The sequence below is a fragment of the Oryctolagus cuniculus genome, chromosome 14 (genome assembly GCF_964237555.1).
Source record: "Oryctolagus cuniculus chromosome 14, mOryCun1.1, whole genome shotgun sequence".
In the NCBI taxonomy this organism is placed as follows: Eukaryota; Metazoa; Chordata; class Mammalia; order Lagomorpha; family Leporidae; genus Oryctolagus; species Oryctolagus cuniculus.
Genome location: NC_091445.1, coordinates 59655299 through 59672100, shown reverse-complemented (window position 1 = coordinate 59672100; position 16802 = coordinate 59655299). Strand labels below are relative to the sequence as shown.

The window sequence follows — 16802 nt, the reverse complement described above, 5'->3', positions numbered from 1 at the left end:
AAAAAGATGACCTGGTTCTAACCCCTCCACAAGAGGTATTACAATGTCCTATGTCAAAGAAAGATTCTGTTACTCCAACAACTGGTTTTCAGAGTTATTTCATGTCAGTGGAGATATATAGTTTGAGTTTTTTACTGAAACAGAGATTATGTCACATAGAGTCCCCGCAGGAAACAGCTGGTTACTTTCAAAGGAGTGGGTATGGGGAAACCATGAGAGGAAATGCAGTGCCACAGCCCACTAACAGAGGAAGGTACAGAGAACAAGGCCACCATCTCCAGACTGAAAACTTAAGAGAAGGAACATTTTAACTGAAACTGAAATTGGAAGCGGCAGTGCTGCTGTTTTCCAAACCTAGCTGAAAGCCACAGCAATCCACAGGATCCCCACCTCAAGCTTCCGAGCCCGGTAAAGAAAGGGATGGGATCGAGTGGAGATGGAGAGAAAACAGAAAAACTGTAGCACAGGAGATGAGGAGATGAGAAATAAAGAAAATCATCAGTGCAGAGATTACAGTAAAATCAAATTGTATTACCCTCGGGTCCTGACTGAAGAAAGGAAGAATGTTAATATGTGTTGGATGCTGTTCCATTTACTACTGCTGTATAACAAATCACCCTAAACATAGCTCGTAAAACAGCCACCACTGGCCTATGATCACAGGTCCTGTGGGTCAGAAATGTAGACAAGACAGGTGGCAGTAAGACAGAGTTAAGACAGAGACAGAAAGGCAGAGAGAGAGAGAGAGAGAGAGATTTTTCATTTGCTGGTTCACTCTCAAATGCTCCCAATAGCCAGGGCGTAGGCCAGGCCAGAGCCAGGAGCCAGGAACTCCATCCAGGTAGCAGGTAGCAGGGACCAAAGCACTTGATCCATCACCTGCGCTTCCCAAGGTGTGCATTAGTGAGTTAGTAGGATGCTGGACCAGAAGCAGATGCAGAAGCAAAGCTTAATCTCAGGCACTTCAAAATGCAGATATCCCCAGTGGTAGCTTAACTACTAGCCTTTCTTAACCTAACAATTTCAATGGAATAACAAGGTACTGGAACATTTGACATCAGAAAAGCCAACATATCTATCTCTCTCTCTTTCTCTCTCTCTCTTTCTTTACCTTCCTACCTTCCTACCTTCCTCCCTCCCTCCCTCCCTCCCTCCCTCCCTCTCCTGTGTGAGCACATTGACATTCAAATGAAAATAAATAAATAACATTAAAGTATACCCCCTCTGGCCTCTGAATATGCAAGTTTGCTTGGGGCATTGGGCTAGAATGAGACCACACAGTGACCAGTGTCCTTGGCATTAAAATGAGGATGGAACCAGCTTACTGGATTCTCCGGGCTTTTCCAGTTCTGGAGTTTTGCACAACAATAAACTCACTCAAAGCCTAGATGCCTACAGAGGGAAGGGTGCCAGCTTTTTCACAAGCTGATTGCTCCTCTCTGAGAGGCCTCACTTTTCATGTTATTCTTTTCCAGTATTTCACATTTAACATCAATGCACTTGCTCCCTCCAGAGAGAGGCCACTCCTCCTCACAGCCCCTTCGCCTCTCAACCCAAGGCAGTCTGGCCACTCCTCTAAGTTCTATTACTAATGAAGTCCTAGTTAGCAGAGCCGGTGATGCCTCACCTTTCTCAACCTGTGTGACTTCATTGTGCCTCAGCTCCTTCATATCCAGGTAGTGATTATAATGATTGTGTTGATCTCCTTGGGTTGCTGTAATATTCTGCTTACTATACATTTTTATTGCCAATATATTATTATTATATATAATGTACTTACCTATTAATGTTACACACATTCCAGTATATGTATGTGTACTCCTGTATATGTATGCATACACATGTGCACACACACACACACACACACAGCTTAGAACAGTACCTGGAACAAGGCATTATTTTCCTTAGACCTATCACTCCCCATTGCTTCCCTTTTTTACAGAATCCACTTGAGCTCTGTAGACATAACATTTCAAACTTCATAACATTTAAAATTTTATTCCTACATTTCAGAGTTTACTAACCTCAACAAATATAAATATCTCTACCTTCTCTATTCTTCTATCAAGTTAATTATGTAGCAATTGCCTTGAAATACCTGAGAATAATATCTGCTTTTGTTGGTTAGATCTCACTTGATTTTCTATTTGGCACATGTATGTTAGTGTTGTTTCTACAACTAGACCGCGGCCCATATAATAGATCCTATGAGTAATCTACCTATATTATCTCCTCTCTTAACATTGCCAGCTCCAGCATAAGGGTGGGTAGCAGGAAGTCTACTTTAAAAACAAAGAACTGGGGCTGGTGCTGTGGCATAGCGGGTAAAGCTGCCACCCGTAGTGCCAGCATCCCATATGGGTGCCAGTTTGAGTCCCAGCTGCTCCACTTCCAATCTAGCTCTCTCCTTTGGCCTGGGAAAGCAGTAGAAGATGGCCCTAATCCCTGGGCCCCTACCAGGGAGACCCAGAAGAAGCTCCTCACTCCAGCTGTTATAGCCATCTGGGGAGTGAACCAGCTAATGGCAGACCTCTCTCTCCCTGCCTCTGCCTCTTTGTAACTCTGCCTTTCAAATAAAACAAATATTAAAAAGAAAAAAAAAAACAAAGAACTTTTGGACAACTTTGCATTAACTGTAAGCATGATCACTTGTCATGGTCAGGGGCCTCCCCCTACAGTGGGCATATGCATGCTTAGGATTCAAGATCTCTCTGCCCACCCCCTAGGTATTCGCCGCCAGACTGCCCACTGCATGAAGAAGGGCCACGGGATGGTGAAAGCTACATTCTGTGACCCAGAAACTCAGCCTAATGGGAGACAGAAGAAGTGCTATGAAAAGGATTGTCCACCCAGGTAACCAATGATAGCAGCTGGGGCTCTTTGTGTCTGCCTAGAGGAGTGCTACCTAATTTAGTAGTAAACTCAGTGATGACAAAGGAGGGCTGTGTGTGTTAGTAGAATTATTAAAACTATTTATGTCACTGGAATAAATATATGAAAGTTTTAGAGATTTCTGTGGCTGTGCCAATGGAACCTGTGATCGACTGCGCAGATATTTCTTTCCAGAGAGCAATATTCCTTGCAGAGTTTATGTATTGCCTGTGTTTATTTATTGGTAAACCCAAACCACTGTTGAAAATGCTATGTAGCTCACCTAAAAGTTGTTTAACTGATGGGGTTGGTCTTTCCAAGGGGACTTTATCAGCACAGCTGTAGCCTCCAGACAGTATGTTGACACCTTTGGATCACAGTGCTCACTCATACTGCAGGCTGCCTGGAGGAGCGGGATGCAGAGCAGGCTTACCCGGCCTCTGCACTGTTGACATTTGGGGCTGGATGATTCTGGTGAGCGGCTGTGCCTGGCTTGCATCCACTTGCATCCACAGTAGCACCTTGTCCCTCACAATCAGGTTGTGACAAAACAAAAATTGTCTCGAGACATTGCCAAGTGTCCTCCAGGGGACAAAATCACCCTTGGATGAGAAGCACTATTAGAGAGAGACTCATTTGCTAACCATATTGGTTCAAGATATTAGGATCCTAGCAGGTATCTGGGATGTTGCTAGGAGGGACTTATACTAAAAAGGGAGACTAGAAGAATAAGGAAGAATAGGACAGTAAAGGAATCAGGGAAGTGGAGAAAGGAGGGAGGGAGAGGGAGGGAGGGCAGGCAGGCTAGTAGCCTAGCTGATGTTTACTGGAGAATGTCTTCATTGTCAAGGGACCTCAGACAGTCATATTTAGGTTACAGATTCCATCAGGCATTCATTCAATTCTTGAACAGACACACTAAGAATAGATTAGTTGAATAGGAGGGGGCTAGTTGCTGTAATAACTTAAACAAGGGGCTGGCGCCATGGTGCACTTGATTAATCCACCGCCTGCAGTGCCAGCATCCTATATGGGCACCAGTTCTAGTTCCCGTTGCTCCTCTTCCAGTCCAGCTCTCTGCTGTGGCCCAGGAAGGCAGTGGGGGATGGTCCAAGTGCTTGGGCTCCTGCACCCGCATGGGAGACCAGGAGGAAGCACCTGGCTCCTGGCTTTGGATCGGTGCAGCACTGGCTGTAGCAGCCATTTGGGGAGTGAACCAATGGAAGGAAGACTTTTCTGTCTTTCACTCTCACTGTCTGTAACTCTACCTGTCAATAAATAAAAAAAATTTTTTTTAATCTTAAAAAAATAACTTAAGTGACAGGCTGGATTCTAAGGAGCTAGGAAGTGATAACTGCCAAATAAATAGATGGAAAAGGAGAGTCAGGATGAGTCAGTTAAGGGAAGCAATGCTAGCTCCTTACGGGTTCAGATGGGTAGGACCCAGAGACCAAGACATTCTCAAATTAGAGGGTTTGCTCTCCATCCAGTTCCATGGTTTCTTTTGGGTAAGAGGAGGGCCGGGCCGGCGCCACGGCTCACTAGGCTAATCCTCCACCTTGCGGTGCTGGCACACCGGGTTCTAGTCCTGGTTGGGGCGCCGGATTCTGTCCCGGTTGCCCCTCTTCCAGGCCAGCTCTCTGCTATGGCCAGGGAGTGCAGTGGAGGATGGCCCAGGTGCTTGGGCCCTGCACCCCATGGGAGACCAGGAAAAGCACCTGGATCCTGGCTCCTGCCATCGGATCAGCGCGGTGCGCCGGCCGCAGCGCGCTGGCTGCGGCGGCCATTGGAGGGTGAACCAATGGCAAAAGGAAGACCTTTCTCTCTGTCTCTCTCTCTCACTATCCACTCTGCCTGTCAAAAAAATAAAAAAAAAAATAAAAAAAAAAAGAGGAGGGCCATGAGATCCAAAATTGGACCCCACCTCTATCAATGCAAGACAGAAATGCAATAATCACCTTACCTTGCTTGAGCTTTCTCCTGTAACTCTTTTGCTAGGAAAAACTGGGAACACCAAGGGAAGATCAGGCCAATGCTATGTTTTGTAGGTTATGAAGTTTTTATGTCAGCTTCTCAGGGAAGAGTGAGGCAGGAAAGAGAACTCTCTGACAGCGGATCCATAGCGCACTGCTCTACAGAGCTCATGCACCTCACGCCTGCTTCCTGTCCTTCAAAGTCCATGAGCCTCCACCAATATGTCTTGCACTCAATGCACAGCAATCCCTGCTCCAGAGCCTGAGATCCTTATATTGTTTTCAGAACCACTCTGTTGGACTCCATGTCTTCTTAAAACCATAGTTGTTTTTTTCTAAAACTAGTTTTATCCCTGGGGTTCGCATTCTCATTTTTATAGTTCTCTGTAGTCTGCCGTAACCTTCATATTATCAGTAATTGTATGTTGAACTACTTTTTTCCCCATGAGAGATTCAATGGTGATAATAACCAAGTAATACCACTTATTGAGTACCAATTCACTCTCAGTCATAAGCTAGAGTTAAAGTAGTCTCTTTATCATGCTCAACTGTTAGGCCAACTTCTCAGAGGAAGAAATACTGATTACCTCAATTGGCATCATGAAGTTAGTAGGTGTCAGAGATCTGAATCCAGGGCAGTCTGTCTCTAAAGTCTGTTTCTGTTACAATCAGCAGACCTCCAAAGAGAGGTGTGCACTTCTCTCCTTATTTGGACTGTGTCTGAAACAGAGTAAGCACTGTGCTGTATTTGGTAGGCACCAAAAGGTTGACTTAGCCACTCACCTGTGAGTACTAGAGAAGAGTTGAGAATATCAGCTACAGTCACAGAGTCAAAGGAAGTTTGAGGAATCTGTATCAATTTGCAGTTTTAGAACAGACATCAATCTGTATCAACACTTTCTTTTTCACCTTTCGCTAAAAACTTGGCTTTACTATTTTCAGAATCCACTTCCTATATTGGTGATTATTTTACAAATCTCTACACTAATATCACCAGTACTTTCTAGTTGGATGCAAGCCTAGAATAAGATACATCTAAGGGAACTAGAGGGTGATGGCGGTTGGGGTAAGTGTCCAGAGGCTAGAAGACAATCAAAGAGCTACAGCTGAAATGTGACACTGAAGTAGACAGATAAATTCTCATTGATACAAGCAGGCTAAGCTCCGTGGACTTGAAGTTGGCCCCTAAATTCATCATCATGGTAGGCTGAAAAATAATCCCCAAGATATTTGCGTGCTAATCTCTGGAGCCTGCAAGTGTGACCTTATTTGGTGATAGGGTCTTTGCAGATGTGATAAAGAGAACAGAAATGGTGAGATTGTCCTGGGTAACCCAGGTGAGCCCTAAGTGTCACCATGGTGTCCTTTTAAGAAGGAGGTAGAAGGCATTCAACACATAGAAAGAAATGTGAAAAACAAGCAAAGAGAGATTTGAAGACGCTGAGCTTGAAGGTTGAAGTGACACAGCCAGAAGCCAGCAGCCACCACATACTGAAAGAGGCACAGAAGTGATTTTCCTGAAGGACCTCTGGAGTTTGTGCAGCCCTGCAGGCATTTGATCTCAGCGAGTGAGACTGTGGATGTTTACCCTCCAGCACTATCAGAACCTGAATTTCTGTTGCTTCAAGTCACCAAGTTCATGGTAATTTGTCACAGCAGTCACAGAGAACTAAGACAGATTAATGCAAATGTAATATAAAATTGGTAAAGGCAAAGAGATCCCTCCTCTATGTCATAAAAACTCTCAAGCCTGGAAAACCACTAAATGAAGATTTCCTTAGAGTGTGTGGCCAAGGATTTGAGGGAAGGCACAAACATAGCACTCCTGTAAAAAGCTTGCAGTCAAGATGAGATGCCTGTGCTTTTGCAAGATGGGGCTACTGTGAAGGCTGGGCCCAGCAGTGGGGTATCTGAATCCCTTCCCAGTGCCCTGTGCCCAGCCACTGTCTACAAGATCACTGCCCTCCTTTTGGCTTTTGGGTTGATTGGCACCTCTTCATCTCTGGGCTGTGGGAACAGTTTGCTAGAACAAGGTCAATGCTACTCCTTTCTCTCCTGCAGTGCTGCTTTTTTTTTTTTTTTTAACATTTAATTTATTTATTTGAGAGAGTTACAGACAATGAGAGAGGGAGAAGATAGAAAGGTTTTCCATCCACTGGTTTACTCCCCAAATGGCCACAATGGCTGGAGCTGGGCCAATCCAAAGTCAGGAGCCAGGAGCCTCTTCCAGGTCTCCCACATAGGCACAGGGGCCCCATACCTGGGCCATCTTCCACTGCTTTCCCAGTACACAGCAGAGAGTGGGATAGGAAGAGGAGCAGCCGGGACTCAAACCAGTGCCCCATGGGATGCCAGTGATACAGGCGGAGGCCCTAGTCCACTATGCCGCAGTGCTGGCTCCTTGCAATGCTTCTTAAACTGAGCACATGGAGGCAGCTTATTGATTCAGAGAACATTTTTGATATAGACCAATTGTGTAGCCCTCTCTCACGACACTTTCAAATAAGTCCTGGCAGTCAGAATGGAAACACTGATGGCCATAGCCCAGAACTGGTGATGGATTCTGCAGCTGCCATCTCTGCCTTCTACCTCGTCAGGCTTCAGGGGAAGAAACTGACCCAGCCTATTCCCCAGCTTCTGCTGTTGTGTTGGAAACATAATTTCTTCCAATTCCCTCTAGACAATTTGAAGATTATACCCAAGGAAGTAGAATAACGCATAAGCAATTTTTCAAGTCTCTTTAAATCTTTGTCATTTGGAAGCATTTTTGCTCTGATTTAAACTATTTTTCTCTCTTCTGATATCTATTTCCCAAGGTCTAAGTTTCTTTGAGATTATTTCTGTACATGATTAATGCCTGGACCCTAACTTACAGTTATTGAATATCAACAAAACTAACAGATCAAACAGTTCAGATCTCAAACTAAAGGCACAGCCTTCAGAAAAAATGTTAATGATTCTGGTGGTGTTCTGTTAAACTCTTAAAGTAAAATATTTGCCTTTAATTCGATTTTTGCCCAGGGACACACACATACACACACAGACATACATGTACACACACACGTTTATGTTTCAAATCTGTGGTATCTGTATTTAGGAGACTACTTGACCCTAATTGGATTATTGTACTAAAATTTCATATAGTTATTTTATCATATATACATATATAGAGAGAAATAATTTTGTCATTATTACACACACAGTGGCAAAGGTACCAGTTTTTTATATCCATATTCTTTTCCATAAGTCTATACTTATTTATTTAATTCATCTGGACTAAAATCTTCTGTAAAAGTAATCATTAGAAAGTCACTTTTATGCCTCTATTCTGCAGTCCATTTGTATTGAAAAACATTGGGCTCTCTAACTTGGAGATTTTGACTCTTGAAAAATGTTAATTATATGTAATACATATAGATATAATTTCCAAAAACTCATTCTAAAGTAGGATGTGAGCATCTAAATAGAATCCCCTGAAATACTCAGACATAATGGTTAACTTATAAAACATTTTATATCTTTTTATTGCATTTGCTCTCCCACAAATGTTTACAAGTTGGTAAAAGGACAGAGGGTGGCTGTTACCCCTGAGGGTATATGAGAAGATAAAGGCTCAGAGAAATTTGATGCCACACCATAAGGGAAAAGTGGAAGAGAAACTAGCAATTTTCAGGAACTCACTGTTTTCCAGCCCTTTTCAGATTGCCATGTCATTGAACCCTGTTGGCAACCACGAGCAGATATTTTTATGCTCATTGTACAGATGAAGACATTGAAGCCTTCACACAGTTTTTAAAGGTCACTTAGCTGCAAGTGGTGGATGTGGACTCGAACCCAGATCTGTCAGCTGAGGCATCTCTGTGCTACCCCAGCACACTGCCACCTGGGATCTCAGAATGAGCCTTCCCAATTTGAAAGATTTCTCTCACATTAAAACACAATGGAAATGTATAAATAAGCAGAAAAGTCTGGCTCCAAAACTAAGGCATGTGAGCATATTCATCAATGGGTTAAAGAAATTAAGTTAATTTGTTTCTTTAAAGACAACCAACTAATAAATGAAGATAGTTGTAGTCATGTTATTTGTTTTTGCAAGCTTAGTCCAGTCATTCAGCTGTGTATGAATTTCGATTCACAACATCTGCCTCTGTCACCTCATTTCCATGATATCTGAAAAGTTCAGACTCATCATTCAGAGCTGTCATTTCTCCTCCCAAAAGGATTTCATGTGCCAGATTTAATCTTTGTTAGTTCTGAATAATATTCTTCAGTAACATCTTCTTTTTACTTTAAATTTCAATGTTCTGTGTTATGCCCCAAAGGAGAATTCAAGGTAAAAAAATCAGTTTAATAAAAGCTTCTGATTATGTAAACAAATGAAATATGTACAAAATCATTAATGGCTTTCAGGACACAAGCTCGGCATAGCATGTTCCAAGATAGAGTAGTTTATCAAGAGAGAAATTCTTGGGGATTAAAGTATATCTGACTCCAGACAGAGGTCATTTGAGTTTCTCCTCCCTACACACATCTCTCTGAACTTTGATTCTCAGCAAAGGAAAGACTCTAGGCGCCAGCTATAATGGTGCCCAGCCTATCCAAAATGTTTGACGACATCTGATAGCAATTCATTCAACTCTGGCAGCTGCATGTAGATATAGCGAACAATTAATTGTCACACAATTTAAGCCCAGATTTCTCACCCTCAACACTATTGCCACTTTGGGCTGGGTGAGTATTTGTTGTGGGGGACTGCCATCTCTACCTACAAGATGCCAATAGCATATACCTCCTCCATGTTGTACACAATGTATTATACACATTATACACAATATTCCTTCATTGTTATTATACACAATATACACAATTATATATTATACATTGTTATTATACACAATTATATGTGTGTGTGTGTGTTATACACATTATACACAATACTCCCTCATTGTTATACACAATGAAAAAATGTCTTCAGACATTCCCAAATGCTCCTTGAGGATCTTCACTATTGAGACTGGGAAAATTCCATGAAAAAACAGAAGAGGACTGAGCATGGTGTATGTAGGGATAACAAGAAAGCTGTAGAAAATAGGGTTGAAGAACAGGATACAGTCAGAATATGGACTGTGGACTTGTGTATGGCAAGGAGCTAAGAGGGTTGATGTTGTAGTAAATGTTCTTAAATGATAATATGGAATGTCAAATTAGATTTTGGAACATAAATGCTATTAGGGAAAAGATTACTAGAAAAATTATTATAAAAGTTTATTTTGTAAAAGGCAGTTACTTTTCTGACCAAGCTTTTAGCAAACTCACATTTGGACTTGCAGTTATCTGAGTGATGGAAGTTGGAGAAGTAGCCTGGTTTATTGACAGTCAAAAGTATCCAAGCCAGTGCTGCTATGAGAATTGGTAGAAGCTACAGATTAGAGGAAGGGTAAGAGACTTTCTGCCCTTTCCTTGTGACTTAATCTCAGAGGAAATTCATGTCCAAACTAGAGTATACTTTTCCAGGACAACTCCAGGCTCTTAAGGGTCTCAAACATGCATGCACACACATGAGCACTTCTATGTTATGTATAACTCATACTAAAACAACAGAGTCCATTCTATGGAGAAAAATTTAGAAACACAGATAAATCCATTTATTTGGTACCAAAAACACCAATGATTTCCAACAGTGACTTCATATTAATCATTAGGGAGCTCTTAAAGCAGTGATGTCTTGGCCCTACCCCAGGAGATTCTGAGTCAATAGGTCTTCAATAGGTACTGGACATCAACAATTATTTAAAGCTCCCCAGGGAGAATCATTGATGCAGCCCCAGTCACTGGAACTTTTATATCATAATGGGAAAAGATTCACTAATGTCTACTGACTACAGAACAACACAGAAAGTGCATGATCAGTTATCCAATTGTGTTAGGTGTTATTAAAGAAAACACTATTCAATGATACTTTGTTAAAGTGTGGTAGGAAAAACTTTTTCCAGGACCATTGTGGTAGGAATAGGGACCAGTGTAATGGGAATCTATAATAAGAAAGAGAGACTGGACTCAACCCCTAATACAGCACAGCAAGTGGAAATTTTTGGTCAGAAAGTGGGATCAATAGAAAATTAGTAAGAGGAAACACCCAGGGCAAGGAAGATTCTGGCTAACCCAGCCTAAAAGAATCCTTGCTGAAGACAAGCCAGGCTGATCAGATACCACCTGGGAGATGATGCAGGCTGAAGAGTCCAGTTAAGAAGGGCAGGAGTTCTTGCCAAATCACATGGGAAGGATTCATAAGTAAAACTGCATTTTCCAAGGAGTTCTCAGATGCACCTAGGAGAAGACTCAGGAGCCTGATTAAAGTGCGGTCAAGCACAGAATCTTTGTCACTAGGATCAACATTCTGATGAGAGAAAGACTAATGCCACTAACAGAAAACATCAGCTTAGATTGTTGTTAATCCTGTGTCGATTAAACCAGAAAGGTTGCCTTGTTGGGGAGAAAATGGTATTTGGGCTGGGTTTTTATTCTTCCTGAATTCTTTGCATGCTGTGTTTCCCTTTTCACCACCCAGAGCACTTTAACAGTCTTTGGTTATAAGCCTTCTATATATCTAAAATCTCCCATCAATATAAAAATAATATTCCATTCTAAATATAGACAAGGTAGAATTATGGCAAACACAAGAAGAGTGAGATGGACAATGGAGAAGTGCTTAACAATGAGTCCTGAGCGCTATGCCTGGAAGATCTTTGCAGGAGAGAGAAATCATGGTTTTCACCTTAAATTAGTGACAAGTTCTCTTGGTCCATTTTGTGCAGCTATAAGAGAATACCACAGTCTGGCTAATTTATAAAGAACTCCCAGGGTTCTGGAGTCTGGCAACAGCATTTGGCCTAGTGAGAACTCTCTTGCTGTACCCTCACATGCTGGAAGCCAGAAAGACAGGAGGGGATGAATATTGTTTCTCCACACGTCAGAAGAGGGAAAACACTGAACCCACTGCCAAAAGACCTTTTTAATGACATTTATCTACTCCTGAGGGCAGAGCTTTCTTGATCTAAGCATATCTCATTGGGCTCTACCTGCCAACACTATTGCACTCGGGTTGCCAACACATGAGTTGCATGGGACACATTCATACCATACCACAAACTCATGCAAAATGCCGTCCAGGGGACTGTGAAGGAAACTCTAGGAAGGGGAAACAAGAAGGTCCATTATCACTTTGTGGTGATTCAGCTGAAGTAATTAGATAAATTGGGCTTCAGTCAGCCCAGATTAAGGCCTTTACACAATGACATTTTATATATTCAGTAGTGTGTCTGACCTCCCGTGGAAATGTCAGAGGTAGGACAAAGTAATTAGATTAGTACAGTGGGCATCTATTTGATTTCACATCACAGTGTCCCAATTTTATGTCTCTTTATCCACACAAGATAACCAGATATTAAACACAAAAATAAATAAGTAATCATAATTACTTCTTAACTGATGAATATAATAGAGCTTTCCTTTGTTATGAGACAGATTTCTTCTATTATTTTAACTTGACATTAAAAGAATTTGTACCCAAATAAATCCAACATTTATTGAACAAAAATAATAGGACAAAGTTTTGTCTTCTTCAAAGTTACCAAAATTTAGTAATATCTTAAATTTGAGAGGCATTTTTAAAATTAGGAATGAAGGGTTTAAGATGATGTACTATTTTCCCACAAAAAAGTAGGAATATCCCACTGTATTACTCCATTGAGGGAAGGATGAGAAAGCTGCACATGGGATCAATAATGGACCCAAAACACATGGGGTAAAGATATTCATTTTGTCTGCTCTGTTGGGAAAGATTTCCACAGCGATGGAGATAGAAGAAAAGACAGGTCTTTCAAATGATCCCCTGCCATTTTCAAAAGTCACTTCTAATGTAACCAGTGGGCCCACATTCTAGAATTTCAAGTCAATTATTGTAGAGAAGGGACACATCCACTAGTTTTTTCTCCCCAAAGAAACCTTTTATTTAATAAGTACAAATTTCATAAATACGACTTTAGGAATATACTGATTCTTCCCATCATATCCACTATCCCACCCCCACTCCCACCTCATCTCCTCCTCCCTCTCCGTTTCCCAGTCCCATTCTCCATTAAGACTCATTTTCAATTAACTTTGTACACAGGAGATCAACTCTGTACTAAGTAAAGATTTCAACCATTTACACACACACACAAACTGAGAACAAGTTTTACAGTTAATTCTCATAATACAACTCATTGAGGGTGGAAGTCCTGCATGGGAAGAAAGTGCACGGTGACTCCTGTTAATTTAACAATTAATACTCTTATGTATGATGTCACTGATCACCCGAGGCTCTTGACGTGAGCTGCCTAGGCTATGGAAGCCTTTTGAATCACAATCTCCATCAGTATTTAGACAAGGCCATAAGCAGAGTGGAAGTTCTCTCCTCCCTTCAGAGGAAAGTACCTCCTTTTCTGGCCCCTTCTTTCCACTGGGGTCTCTATCACAGAGATCTTTCATGTAGGACTTTTTTTTTTGCCTCAGTGTCTTGGCTTCCCATGCCTGAAAACGCATGCGCTAGTTTTTGCGCAGAGAATCCAGACCATTAATTTAGCCAACAGTTTCAACTGCTCAACTTGTTAAGAAAGCTGACATGTAAGAAATTTTCTTAAGTTTTTTTTTTCTTTTTCTACTCTGTTCTTATCAAAAAGACCAGTGAAAATATTAACAAGTAAGTTGCAAAGGACAGTTGAGGGGAAATGAAGGTGAGGTTGAGCATTTGGAGCAGTGTTTTAGATGCTGTCTGGGACACTCTGTTCCCATATCAGAGTGCTTGGATTAGAGTCCTGGCTCTGCTCCCAATTCTACCTTCCTACAATTGTGTACCCTGAGAGGCAACAGGTGATGGTTCAAATAGTTGGATCCATGCCACCTGTATGGGAGATCCTTATTGAGTTCCCAGCTTCTAGCTTTGGTCTGACCTTGCCTTTGCTGTTGTAAGCATTTGGGGAATGAACCAGCAGATGGGAGACCTCTGTCTGTCTTTTCTCTCTCCATCTCCCTCTCTGTGTCTCTGTAGCTCTGTATTTCTCTCCCTTTAAAATTACATATTTTTTAAAAAAGAATGAAAACAATATCCCTGATTGAGCACTAAAACTGCTGTTTAATGATCTGGTTCACATTGGAATAGAAAACATTTGATTAAGAGACTGAGTCTAATTGGATTCTTTTACTGAATAGGCAGAGGTAAAAGTAACAATAAAGAATGGCAAGTGGTTGAGCTTCTGATTGTATGTCAGGCTCTGTACTGTTTGTTTTACATTGATTAGTTTGTCATTTAATCCGCAGCACTCCTGTAAAGTAGTATGGTTATACCCATTTAACAGATGAGGACATAAGTCTGAAACTTGTTACCCAAAAGAAAACTAGACCTCAGTTTTCTTGGTTGAAAAGAGAGAATATACATATGAATATGAATCATGAATACATATGCATTCACAAATTCAAAACCATGCTTATTTGGTGACTACTTAGACCAGGTACATGGTTGTGCTCTGGGACTGTGATCGAACGAATCACTATAGCCCTTTCTGCAGAATGCACCCTGGTGGGCTGAAGCATCTCCAAGAAATTTCCAACTCTGTAATCAATGCATCTGTGCCTGTGTTTTCTTCCTAGTAGCTGAGTTGAATGCTTATGTACTTTTGGTGACCTCCTATAATATGTCTATATCTGCCTGCAGATGGTGGGCAGGGGAGTGGGAAGCGTGTTCGACCACATGTGGGCCCTACGGAGTGAAGAAGAGAACAGTGTTGTGCATCCAGACCATGGGCTCTGATGAGCAGGCCCTCCCAGCTACTGACTGCCTGCACCTGCTGAAGCCCAGGTCCCTCATTTCCTGTAACAGAGACATCCTGTGTCCATCGGACTGGACAGTGGGCAACTGGAGCGAGGTGAGCTCAGGAAGGGAAATTGGTATTACTCATGTGCCATCAACCCCCTACCCATTCTTCCTCATTAATCCATCCTAAGTGACCTTAGCTAAAATTGCATAGTGGACAGCCTCAGTCACCATTGTCCTGTTTTCTGCATTTCTCCCCATGCAGTATCCTTTCTTCCTTGCTCTCACTTGTCAACTACCCACAATGGATAAGGTGGACCCCACTCATACGGGCTCATTATAGCTCACTGATAAGTATTAGACTGTTTGCTGGCCCATTGTTAAACCATTAAACCTAAGAACTAACTCGTTAAACACCAGCATCTCACCATAGTTAACTAAAACTGAGGAGCATCCCTGTAATATGGAAAGATGAGGAGTATACGTGATGGTAAAGAATCCCATCAAATCATCTATCAAGCCTGTGTTTAGAACAGCTACTAGCTTAGCCACAAAAATTCAAATGTTGCATCATCCCAAAATTAATTTGATTTAGTTTTCTGAGTATAGTTAGAAATCAGTGGGCTGGAAGGTTAGGAAAAACCTCCAACTTTCATTATCTTTGGTTCACTTTGAAACCTGGTTCTGACAGGCCTTGGGCTGACTGATTAGAAAAAGTAAAAACTTTTTCTCCCAGAGACTTCAAATCTCCAAGGGACTCAGCTCTTCCTCCCAATGATCTAAGGAATTGCTAAATAACAAATTATTTTTAAAAATCAGCAGATCAGGATTAAGAGATGGACAAATATATGCATGCAAAGAAAATACAACTGCAAACTAACACAGGTGTATAACTGATCTGTGCACTGATACAAGTACATATATAAGTGATAAACCAGAATATTCTCCCTACTGTTCCTTGGAGGAAATAATCTTAGCATGTGGCTGGTTGGTCTATTAGTCCACTGCCAACCTAGATTGCTCTAAATTGCAGTGTTGTCAAAATAAGGCTGAATGGAGTATTGTGACTGGTCCATTAAATCTGTTTACCAAAAATATTTGGCTGTATCCAAACAGTTAATAATTCTTGTCATGTAGAATTTGCTAATTGCCAGAATTTTAATGCTTTTTCAAAGAACTGCAATTACAGATTTAGCTGAGGAGTTCTTATTGTGTTTGTGTTTATGGGAAACACAATAACCTGTCTTAACTGAAGAACAAGGGAACCAAAAAATTGGCATGATTTGACAAGTACTCATGTCTGTGATTCCCAGCATCCACTATTGAATAGTTGATTGACAATGCTCAGGGAATTTAGTTTCTATCATCCACTTGGTAGCAGAATAGAAAGGCTGAGTTGATGCCTTCATTCAGGAACTTTTGGTTGAATCAACATCAAAATATTCATTGAACAGGGCTTCCTTTCTTCTCTGTGCTGTCTTGCTAATAATCCTCTAGTGAACTTTGCTGGAATATGATGAAATGCCTTTGGCATTCTAACTGTGACCAGATACTTTTTGTAAAAGAGTTGATATAGTGATTCTTGGTACACCATATTTGTCATGTGATTTTATCTTGACACGAACATCATTTGAAGCAGAGAAGTACTCCAGCAATAGCTAATTATTTGATTGGCACTGAATTCTTTTGGTCACCCTGGATGAGTCTGAAGCTAGAATATCACTGGGGAAAGAGACCCAAGAACTCAGAGGCTCCTAGCCAAGCACAGCAGGAGAAAGAATAGGAAAATCCATGAGTCGCTCTTACCTATCAAGGAAACCCTACCAACCCAAGGAATGAAGGGAGGGTGGACCCAGCCACACTAGGCTGGCATCCTTATCCCTAACCCAGCAGAGATCAGGAAGGAAAGTTATATCCACTGCTACACACAAGGAAAGATTTCCTATCCCCTATAACCAGCCCCCTCCCCCTATACTCATGCTCTAGACACCTGACTCCCACTGCTAATCTGAAATCTCACCAAGAGTCTCAACCTCCTTTTACCCAACCTACTTTCTGGGCTTAGAGAATAAAGACAAGGAATCTATTTGTTGTAAACAAAGATGTGG

At 41.5% G+C, this 16802-nt stretch overlaps 2 protein-coding genes across 5 annotated transcripts in view; one reads left to right on the top strand and one right to left on the bottom strand.

The window, feature by feature from the left end:
- LOC138845174 (large ribosomal subunit protein uL23-like) overlaps positions 1–16802 on the bottom strand; it is a 1058548-nt gene that overhangs the window by 170765 nt on the left and 870981 nt on the right. The gene's annotated exons all lie outside the window — the stretch shown is intronic.
- The window catches only part of ADAMTS12 (ADAM metallopeptidase with thrombospondin type 1 motif 12), a 363744-nt gene that overhangs the window by 285771 nt on the left and 61171 nt on the right, over positions 1–16802 (top strand). For all 4 annotated transcript variants that reach the window (XM_002714101.5, XM_070056623.1, XM_070056624.1 and 1 more), the window contains 2 exons: positions 2727–2853; positions 14596–14806. In XM_002714101.5, the coding sequence (XP_002714147.2) occupies positions 2727–2853; positions 14596–14806 (338 nt within the window). The remainder of the gene's footprint in view (positions 1–2726; positions 2854–14595; positions 14807–16802) is intronic.